Here is an 11,419-nt window from a genome sequence, read left to right as displayed (position 1 = left end):
GGAGGGGAGGCTGGGCGCTGCTGCTGAGAGGGCTCCTGGACCACCTTAGTTACCTACCTGACCCCCCGCAGGGCCTGAGGGGATTGGGGGAAGGATGAGGGGAGGAGGGGGCAGAAACAATAAGTTCCAGATTGCTAACTCTTAACCTATCTACCTCTCTTTGACACAAAGAAATTTCCCAGAGAGAATGTAGAGTTCCCTATAATCCTATGGTTGTGGATGATGGAGGAGGCAGTATCAATGCTAAAGAGGTTACAGTCCCTCCTTGTGTTCCCTGTAGTCCTCTTCCAATCCCAAGACCTTCACTGTTCATGATTTCTCAGGGTTACGTAAAATCTGTATCAAGTAAACCAAAATTTCTACCATTATTAACACAAGTGGAATAGAGGAAGACTTCAGCCCATGGCCTTCACTCAGACAGTGACTGCCATCCCACCCATCCCCTGATTTCCAGAGCTTTCTTCCTATCTATGATGAAAGTTCAGGCCTTTTCTCAATACTTTTAACCTCCATCTGGAAAAGTATCTAATTTGAGTCATTTTCTAAAGCCTAAGCATGCACTTGAATCTACAGATCAGATTCTGGCTCTACCTTGTAGTTCCCCATCCCATATATGAGAGTTGTAACCTTAAGTGATGAGCACTTGGGAGAGCTGGAACCAAGAATCTTATGTACTCTAGATATGAATCTGGGTAGATACTTGATAAATAATACATGGATAGACAGACATCTAGATATAGATCTATACTGGATTCTTTAATGAGCTATAATTTGAACAGGGCAGATAAAAAGACTTTTTAAGTGGGGCCCTTGGGGGGGGGTAGCACAGGGAGCAGTTTGAGGAAGGGAGCTTGAGGAAGAAAGGATTGGGAAAGAAGCACAAGGAAGTGTCAGGAGAGTTTGAGGTGACCATGTACAATGGATATAGTGAGCTGCATCCACTGAGGTGGTCTGAGTGTCTCTGGGGCACAGTGCAGAGAGGATGACTCACTCACTTGCACTTCTCCCAAGACTGGGGCTAGAAGCTTCAGGTCCCAGTCACCCTACGACTGAAATTCTTCAAGGAATTCTAGAGATGACTTCATGAACAGTCATACTAAGCCCACTATTTTTGGAAAGATCCTTTAGAATTCTTTTTTAAAAATGGGTGTGAATGTGCCCTATTAAAATTTATATTGAATTGAAATTTTATGAAATAAAGATTTGTCGAGATAGCTTTCATCCTGACACTAAAGCAGACCTAGAGTTTGATAATATTGCCTAGTTTTTGCCCTCTTCCTATTCTACTTCCTTCTACACTTACTTTTTTCCCCCATTGATATTTCTCCCAGATTGATGTTTTTTCCCTAAATGATGGAGAAAATAATTTCCACTTCAGTTTTTATAGGTCTCAATTCAAACACACACTTTGCTTGAATTTGTTTAACTTTATCACATTTAGAAAATTCATGTATAAATCAAATTATCAGTTCAAATATAGATTACTTTTTAAGAGCCTTCAGGAAATATAAAATATATTTGAAGGGAAGAAAATGTTAAACTACCTGATGTTGAGAGGATGAATGTTAGTGTAATAAGATTACCATTAGCTATAGCTGCTGACCCAGATGTTTTGTTTAACTGTTTAGACCAGAGGCACTAAACATAGATCTCCTGTCATGCCAAATGCTCCATTTCTCTTGCCAGGCACTCAAGAAAGCCCTCGTGGTTGGTCCCACGGTCCTGTCCTTTCAAGGAACCACAATAGCCAGCCATTCTAGACTTCTCAGGTCTTTTTAGGTATTTTTCTTCTATGTGATTAAAAGTCTCTCAGAACTATAGTTTTAGACATACTAGCTGATTTAGAGTCCTTCAAAATATGAAATCAAGATGAAAAATTTTACATTTAATTTTATACCTTAAATTTCATTATCATTAAGATGACTATGTTTTAATGAAAAGTAGAAAGTAGAGTAAAAGTTCAGTATCACCAGTTTGACTCAAATACAAGAACAGTGACTAATTAGACAAGAATGACAAAATATATATATATTTTTCAGTACTGGGGATAGAATTCAGGACCTTGTGCTTGGGAGACAGGTGCAGCCCCACTGAGCTGAATCCCCTCGCCCAGGAATGGAAACATATTAACAAAGACAGAAGTTATACATTTGTCCAAACTGAATTAACATTATTTCTTTGAAATTAAGTGTATGGCATGGAGCTCAGCAATTACTACTTTATAATTTTAACACTTTTCATACACTGAGGAGAGCACTTCTCTACTCACACAGACTTTAAGAATGAATATGCTGATCTGTAAAGAGTATGTCTTCCATGTTTACTATCTAACCACCAAATGGGATGTACCAAATTAATTTATGTGACTGTGTGTCCTCCACATTAGCAACAGTAATGTACTTCTCAAATGTCTGGAAACATGAACTATAAATTAACAAAAGTATAATCTTGAAAATATGAAAAAGAGTCCCAAATACTTATTTAAATATTAACATTAGGAAAAAGGTATAGTTATCATCATCTGTATTTCCTAAAACTTCAGTTAAGGTAATCTCTTTAAGTCTCAGCTCCATAGTTCTTTCTGGCAGGGCTGTGGTCAGTAGAATCTGAAGATCTATCACCAGAACCTTTAATTTTGTAATCAAAATCATTTTTTGTTTAGCATTTACGAATCTTGTGGAAAATAAGGCTATTCAGTAGAATCATGTATTAAGGTTATTGATAAAAACATTGAACACCTGAAGATTTGGGTCACACTTATAAAGTTATTGGGTTCTGCTTAGAGGAAAGTCACTGGGCAGGACCTGGAAGGGTGTATCTCCCTGCCAGGCTGCTCCCTTCTCTCTGCTTGCTGCGCTGAGCAACTTTGCTCTGCTATGCCCCTCAGCCACGCTATCTTACACAGGAGCCAGCCAAGCAGGGATGGAAAAAAGGAGCTGAAATAAACCTCTCCTCCTTTAAATTGTGGGTTTCTGGCACTTTGTCCCAGCTATGAGGAACTGAGACAATATATAACACAAATTTTTCACAGATCTTGGTGTTAAATTAAGCATATTTTCATTTTTTCTTAATTTGAAATTATATACCATAAATTGCTGAATTTTTTTTTTCATTCACGAATCTATTTGCCCTACTTTTTCTGTGTTTAACAACTAGCATAGTCTAAAGAAAATTTTGCTGTGAAGAAAATTTATTAAAATTCTCTCAGAGCTTGGCAGCCCTGTGGCACTATTCCTGTAGCTCACATTCATGATTATGTGTTGAGAGAACAGAAGACCTGCACTGTGCTGGTGGAGGAGAGAAGGGGAAAAGTGCTGCACGCAGAGTGGGAAGGATATGGACCATGTAGTGCTCTGTGGGACCCTTGTCAGGGAAAAGCACATTCAAAAAGGAGTAGGCTTAAGAAGTGGGAGCTGGTTTGCAAATCCTCAGATCCTGATACTTCCAGATTTTTGTTTCAGGAGAAAATTATGATGGAAATGTCAATAATTACTTTATGGTCTGCATTTTAAAGAAATATATGGATTTAGATATCAACTTGGACCTCAATAATACAGGGTCCACCAATAATGTATACAAACTTCAGGAAAAGAAAAATAGTATGTTTTTTCAACAGATGGGGTTTCTTCATATGGGGGACCCTAGGAGATATCACAGAAAGCCCACTACATTGCCGGCCCTTAGAGAAGAAATTGAAAAGGCATGTGCAGCAATCTCAATGACCAAGGTTACCCAAACAGCAGTTCACCATATTAATAAATGTCTGGAAGCCAATGGCCACTACTTTGAGCACCTTTTGTAATTGTAGAGGCCAAAGGAAACTTGTATTAATCTTATGGTGTCTCAAAAGTTTAAGATTAAAATATTTATACAAGTTTTTCTTTTCCTGAAGTGTGTATATTTTTTGAGTGGACTCTGTATAATAATTATAAATTAATACATGGCACATGAACAGTTTATGCTGGGAACATGTATTAAGAAAACATGTGAAAGAGAAAGCAGCATCGACTGAGAAGGCCAAGGCAGGAAACCATTGTTTATGGTGTTTAAAGAAATTAAAAAGGTAAACCTGAGACATGAACATCAATCAGTGAATGAGTTGAATATGTGAGCCACACAACCCTGTGTTCTCTTAACTTCTTTTGACTTATTGGTTCCCTAGGTAACACATCAAACAGGCCTGGGATATAAGAACACCTGTCCTTCCTCTGGTCTCTCTCTATCCCCTGCACGTTTTAGCACCTAAGAGACCCTTGTGTATTTACCACAGCTTTGCTTTACTTTCTACAAGATGACTCAGAGCACCTGCCCATCCAGTCTAGTGCCTGTCTTGAAACATTTTTGTGAGGGATTTTTTCCTCCTATGTTCTTTTCCTCTACCTACATTTTCATCCAATGTTCTAGAGAAGAGTCTAAGACAAGTCTTTGAAGTAAAGTTGAACATTTCGTGTAAAGTTTCTTATACTATATTAATCTAATATAGATCATGAAATGTGAAAAATTGCAGGCAGTGAATTTACTATATTTTGAAGCATTGCTTAATATGATATTCTTTTTTTTTTTTTTGGTATCAGGGACTGAACTCTGGACCTTGCACTTGCAAGGCAGGCACCAGAACCACTGAGCTAAATCTCTGGCCCTTAATATGATGTTCTTAGCATAAGAATGATTGAATGAATTGCATAATCTCTAGTCTTGTTTTATTTTTATTCTTAAATTTTTATTGGTACATTTTAGGTACACATTTACATTCATCATTGGGAACTTGTACCTTTACATGATACATCTTGGTTCTTACTTTTTCCCCATTCCCCTACCCTCCCTTCAACCCCTCCACACCTCCCTACTTACAAAGACTTTGTTTCCATTTTTTCCACTTCTCATACTTCAATACAACTTAAACAAGTGAGTTCATTTATAGAAAATAACAAGGGACTAATATCACATAATCTACTGTTTTCCTGATTAATATCACTAAGTGTGATAGTCAATTTTATGGGTCAGCTTGAATTGGTAAAGTCAGCATGGTAGATTTCTTTTCCCCAAATGCATGAGCATCAAGAACTCACTGAGGAGGGTTGGATACAGAGAAAAAAGGCAGAGGAGTGCAAAGTTGATCCTCTTTTTCTGCCTAATTGCTTTCCTCATGATATCTCATTCTATTTCTCTTGACCTTGGACTAGGATTTGCACCATAAACTCCTTTGGATCTTTGGATTAGAAATGAATTTTATCCCTGGCTTTTCAGGGTCTCCAGCTTGCAAACAGCAGATCTTGGAAGGTTTCAGCCCCCACAATCAGGGTTAGTTCTTTAAAATCTCTTGCTTATTGACTATAGAGCAGATATAGATTTAAAAAAAAAAATAGAACAGCTCAAGAAAATGATGGAAACCATGAATGCCCAGCATAGGAAAGAAATGGAATCCATAAAATAGATTCAGATATTCAGAAGATTAAAAATTTCATTGAAAGTATACACCATAGAACAAGCCAATGTGAGGACAGAATATCAGATATTGAATACAGAATTGTGGTTAGTGATCATGAAAAGAAAAAATTCTTAAAAATAGCAAGGGACCATAAGAAATTAATCCAGCAACTTCTAGATGATGCAAAGAAGAATAACATACGATTGATTGGAGTCAGTAAAAAAGCAGGAGATACTGCAAATGACAAAAAACTTGTTCAAAGAAGTAGAGGCAGAAAACTTTCCAAACAAGGAAAAAGAATGTGACATACAGATAAGTGAAGCATATAGAACTCCAATTAGCCATGATAAAATCTTCACCAAGACATGTAATAGTCAAGATTCCAGAAATTCAGCACAAGAACAGAATATTCAAAGCTGTTAAAGAAAAGAAACAAATCACCTTACAGGAAAGCCCATCAGAATCACAGCAGACTTAACACAAACCATCAAGTCAAGGAGAGTTTGGAGTGAAGTATTTCAATTTCTAAAGGAACAATGAATCACTCTCTTCATCTAAATTCTCTGTGTGAGTTCTATTCCTCAGGAGATCCCTGACTAATACTGTAGGGAAGAGTCAGGGCCAGGGATTTAGCTCAGTGGTTCTGCTGCCTGCCTTGAAAGTGCAAGGTCCTGAGTTTGATCCCTGGTACCAAAAATAAATAAATAAATAAAAAAAAGGTAGAAATGTAGGGAAAAATTATGTGAATATATGACAGATATTTAACAAATAAAGAAACAATATGGAATAAAACTGACCAGAATATAAGGAAACAGACATTTTCTAAATACTGTACTCTACAATTTATCTCAAGTTCATGTGCAACATATTTTCATTGTTAAAAATCCTACCAACCTTATGGGACATTTTGTTCCCATCAGAAGCATTAGGACCTCCTGATAAATGCCTCTGGCATCCCATCTTCTCGTGTCCCAGTGGTCACAGCAGGTCATATGGGGAGAGCCTACACACTCCGGGAAAAGAACTAGGTAACGTGGCTTTTGCACAGTAAGTCCCCAGGCCAGTGTCTGATGCTCTTCTGCAGCCCTTAGTGACCCCAGCCCTAGTCACCGTGTCATTGTGCAGATTCGATCCTGGGCTCTGGGCACCCTGACGTTCCTCCCGGGCCAACAGGGTCAAAAGCCCAGCCACCCGCAGAAGGGCAGAGTCCAGGCGTGAGCTCTTCTCCCGCCGCCCGCCCTGGAGCAACACTCCGTGCTCTGCAGACAGATCCCTGTTCCTGCGGCCACCCTCGGGGTCCTGCTCAGTTCTTTGTCTAGGGCATCAGGAGCCCAAGAGGACCCCAGCCTGGGAACACGCTAGCAGGCCCCTGGCAGAGAACCCAGCTGAGTGCGCTTGATTAAAAACAGAGAAAATGCAAGGAAATGAGGAGACGGGCCCTCCAGGTCCAGGTCATGGTAGGGGTCTGAGAGCAAGAACAGCTGGGCCTATGTCCGGGGTGGAAGGCCACGGCCCATCCGGGGACCCTTCAGGACGCTGCGGTGCCGCACAGCGGCGACTCTCCCTGCAGCTCACTGAGAGCGTTCTTGTCACGCAGCCCACACCTGCGTGGCACCCGCCGCCCCCAGTCCTCTGCTCAGTGAGTGTCATCGAGGTCCTTTGCCTCTGGAAGCAATCATGCGGGCCGCATCCCGCAGGAGCAAGAGCAGCAGAAACCGCCACAGGAAACCTGGCATCCACCTCCTTCACCTGCGTTCTGCTGGAGGGATTGGAAGTAAATGAATGGGGAGAGAGGGAAAGAGGAGGATAAAGAGAGAGAGATGGTGATCCCAGGCCCGGAAGAATCCTTAAGGCTGGAGGGAGACTTGGTCCCGTGACCTGTCTGCCCTTCTTCGGTTCCCTGCTTGCTTGGGGGAAGGGATCTCATCATGTGTGGTCTGCAGGGCTTGCTTTTTTTGGTACCAGGGATGAAACCCAAGGTCTTTGCGCTGAACTACATCCCCAGGCTTTTAAAATTTTTTATTCTAAGGCAGCATCTTGCTAAGTCATGAAGTTGCCCAGGCTGGGTTGGAACTTGGGATCCTCTGTCTCGGCCTCCCAGAGTGCTGGCACCACACCTGGCCTGCTTAGGTTACTCTTGCCTTAGTATCCTCAGGCTTGCAGGGAAATGAGATGGATTAGATACACTTAGGGTCCATAAACCTCTTCTAAACAATGCAGATCTTGTGCAGAGCTGAGCAGAGGTCTGTCCTGGCTTTAAGGAAGTAAAACAAAAAGTTGAGTTTCAAAATAAAAAAAAATCCTACCAACCTTAGCCTGAAAGTTAGAAGCAAGAGAAGACTATACCACATTTAAAACTTGTCATTGTTCAGGATAGCACAATACATTTCAAAGTAAAGGACATTAAAAGTAAAATTGCACATATTGCCATTATTTTGTAAAATTGTTTACACACAAAAGCATCCATAAACACCTCACTAAGATATTTAGGAACAAGAAGAATCCAATTTCACTCTTTTTTTTTTCTGGTACCGGGGAGTGAACTCGGGACCTTGTGCTTGGGCGGCAGGCACCGGAATCACTGAGTTAAATCCCCAGCAAAGAATCCAATTTCAAAAGTGAGGAAAAAGAATTTTGAAAGTTTGCACCAAAATAAAATAATAAATGTTCAAGGACCTCGTTTAAACCTGATTTAAACATTGTGCAATGCATACATGTGCTGAAACATAACGTGTTACCGCATTAATGTTCAATGATTGTTTTTACATATCAGTAAAAATTAAATTTTAAAAGACATTTAGAATAAATTACACACTCAAAATGCATGTTTTCATAGGCAAGTGATGCAATTAATTATTCTAGAACTCATGAGAGCAAAAAGCTAGAGAAAACTAGCTAGGTATAATTAGTAGGAAATTATGAGAAAACTCTGGCCTTGTATGTATTTTCAAAAATACTAGTAAACCAAAATAATTAAAGCCTTGTGATAATGATGCATGAATTGAGGTCAGATCAGACAGTGTTACTTTATCTTACTTATCTATGTCTATACCTTTCTATGTGTTTACTAATATTTAATAATAAAGATGAGATTCACTGACCTGGGATAACAGAAAGCATGTGGAGCTTCTGTCATAACAATCTCAGATACCACTTGGAAAGCAGTCTACAAGGTCATAAAATATTGATTCTGTGCAAGAATTTATTCAAATAAAATACATAAGTAGTTTTACAATTTTTATTTTCTAATTTTTGAAGTGAGTGACAGAAGTCTCATGGAGAGCTGAGAGTTAAATACAGTAGTTAGTACCTACAGAAATACTGCCAACTGCATAAGTTTGTCAACTCTGAGGGCAGGGAATGGCCAACTTCTGACTCCAAGGAATAGGGAGAGACACCAGGAGTTTGTAGATTTTCCTAAACCACCTACCCCATGTCCCATCAATGACTCCTCACCCCAGAATCAGTGCAAGAGTCCTGAGGGAAAACTCCATAGGGAAGGGCAAAAGGCACAAGCTCATGAGAGCAAAACTTCAGAACCACTCACTCTTGGCTACTGTGCCCCACTTCCCACAGCCCGATCATCTCAATGTTTATATTCACAGATTTAATTAAGTGGAATACTTTGCACATGGTGTTGGGGGATAATGTGGGGCAACATCAGCTAATATATACTTATTTTTGCAGAAGGACTACTGCTTCTGAGGTTTATATTATCTATATAGAAAGTACTTCTTTGAATTCCCATCTTCCCACCTATACTCCTTTGTACTGAGAGGGAAGAGGTAGAAAGAGGAAGGGTAAAAAGTAGGAAGAAAAAAAGGTGCTGGAAGAACTTTCCAGCCTTTGACATGGATGCCTGGAATTTGGTGGACACTCAATAACAATTTAAGATGTGAACAAAGCTCAGATGTCTGAGGATTTTGCTGAGGAAGATAAACTACCATCTTCATGTTCATCTCCACTGCTGGAATCTGAGAAATTTCTTGCTTCATCCTCTTCCCCATCTTCCTTCATTTTCCTTTTTGATCCCTGTCCGTGATGATAGTTGTTCTGAATTGTCTTCAAGGAATCTGTCTCTAGAGCCTCCAGCCCCTTTTCCTTTCTAAGTCCTTCAGGCAGGCGCTTGGCTGGTGAGGATGGCATGTCTGCTTTTCTGAACTTGGGGCTTGGGCCTCCTCCCATGGTCATGTTCTTCCCTTTACCTTGGCTTTTCTTTTTGTATGCAGCATATTCCTCAGGTGACAAAGTCTTGAGCCAGAGATCCAGATCCACCCTGTACTGTTTCTGTAGCTCCTCAGCCTGCTTTGCATAATGTTCTTTCAAGTTCTGGGGCACACGGTGCCAGCGTCTGCTAATTTCTACCATTCGCTCCCTCAGGGGCAAATGTTTTAGCTCCTTACTTGACCATGAATCTTGATGAAATTTGTTATATCCACTCATGGGGGGTTTCTTGGGCTCTTTATGAAATTTAAAATTCTTGCAAAATGCATCAGTTTTTGAAGGAGACCTCTCAGTTTTCACATTTCCTTGTACACTCTTTGGGGCTTTGTTTCGGCGTCTCTTGGAACCAACAGATTTTTTGGAGTTCTGGACTAGATCAGGGTGGTTTTTCCTGAATTGAGCCAGTTTTTCTTTAAACCCCTGCTTCTCCTTCTGGAATTCCTCCATATATTTCTGTTTTGTCTGCTGTGGGAGCTGCTTATATTCCTCAGCTAGGATTTTGGTTAACTCCTGATTGCTCAGATTAGGGTGCTTTTGGGAGTAGAGAGCTCTCTGCTCCTTATAAAATCGGATATATGCAGTCAATGGCCTTTTGGGGAAGTCTGGATATTTCTTGTACTCATTGTTTCTATGGTGATTTTTAACAAGATCTTTGGCTTCCAGCACTAATTCTGACAGTGGCTGGGACTTCTTTAATTTGGAAGAAATCTCTGTCCATTTGAGTTTGCACATTTCTGCAGAAAAATCTTTAAAAGCTATTTTCTCCCAGTCCAGATGTGACTGGGTTGTTTGGAAACTTGGGTTGCCATTGGACAGAAGATTATTTTGCAAACGTTCCAGTAAGCTCTGGATGTTTTTCTTGGACCAGTGGCCTTGCCTATGAAGTGATTCCATTTGGACACTTTTAAGGTCTGAGTTGTGCAAATACTTCAACAGGAGTTCAGCTTCTTCAGTCAGCAAAGACAATATATTTCTAAAAGTCCTCCTCTATGTACAAATCTGTGTTTCTGAGGAGAAAGAATGATTGAGATTAATGAAAAAAAGAATCACATATCCTTTGAGATGTGTCCCTTGTACAATTAATTCACTCTTAACAACGTATTGGAAAATTGTCATACTTCTGATGTGAAATTTATGATTGCATTTTATATTTTGCACTTGCAATATTCAAAATCTCCAGAGCCCTGCTCCTGGAAACCTCAGTAGAGCTCTCTTAAATAGAACTGAATGAACTTAATATGATACAAAGCCCCTGAGGACAGAAGCCAAAACAAATAAACAGAATACTAAAAAGGAGAAGGATTTTCACTAGGTATTATTCTAACTCTGGCCACTTTGTAAACACAGCCCAGATATCCAGATACCCACTAGTAAATGTGCAGACTAGGAGCTGGAGATACAAAAAGACAAGCTTATTAACTCCCCTGACATGACTCCACCTGAGGTCTTTTATTGGTGGAGTGTAGGAAATATCTGATTTAGAGTCTTCAGGTCCTTGTGTGTGTGTGAATAAATTCTATTTAATGTACCATACACTCTCTTTTGCAAGTGGTGAGAATTTCACGAGAATTATAACATTCACAATTTTATTTGGCTACCTTTTTTCCATACTTAAACCTCAATGATAGTTTTACCTCTTCCATAAATTCTCTCCTAAATGTGTAGCACTTAAAAGAACTTGAGTAATGGCAGGCCAGATGGCTGCTTTTCACCAACCAATCTGGTCTGTCCTAGTGTAACATGGCTGGTGCATGGCTCATCAGATCA

The 11,419-nt window shown here is 39.9% G+C and overlaps 1 protein-coding gene across 1 annotated transcript; it reads right to left on the bottom strand.

Annotated features, from left to right (window-relative positions):
* Positions 1 to 8,605: 8,605 nt before the first annotated feature.
* Positions 8,606 to 10,620, bottom strand: Ubtfl1 (upstream binding transcription factor like 1). Its single transcript, XM_004868282.3, has one exon. It carries the CDS (start codon positions 10,544 to 10,546, stop codon positions 9,335 to 9,337), a length of 1,212 nt encoding a protein of 403 aa, XP_004868339.1. The 5' UTR covers positions 10,547 to 10,620; the 3' UTR covers positions 8,606 to 9,334.
* Between the last annotated feature and the right edge of the window lie 799 nt (positions 10,621 to 11,419).

This window comes from Heterocephalus glaber, unplaced genomic scaffold (assembly GCF_053883595.1).
Source record: "Heterocephalus glaber isolate CG9 unplaced genomic scaffold, H.glaber_assembly_v1.0 deba00001429, whole genome shotgun sequence".
Lineage (NCBI taxonomy): Eukaryota > Metazoa > Chordata > Mammalia > Rodentia > Bathyergidae > Heterocephalus > Heterocephalus glaber.
Note: the sequence above shows the minus strand (reverse complement) of the source record. Positions and strands in the feature narration are given on the sequence as shown.

Coding starts and splice junctions, on each gene's coding strand:
- Ubtfl1 (XM_004868282.3), bottom strand. CDS start 10,546: ATGGAATCACTTCATAGGCAAGGCCACTGGTCCAAGAAAAACATCCAG.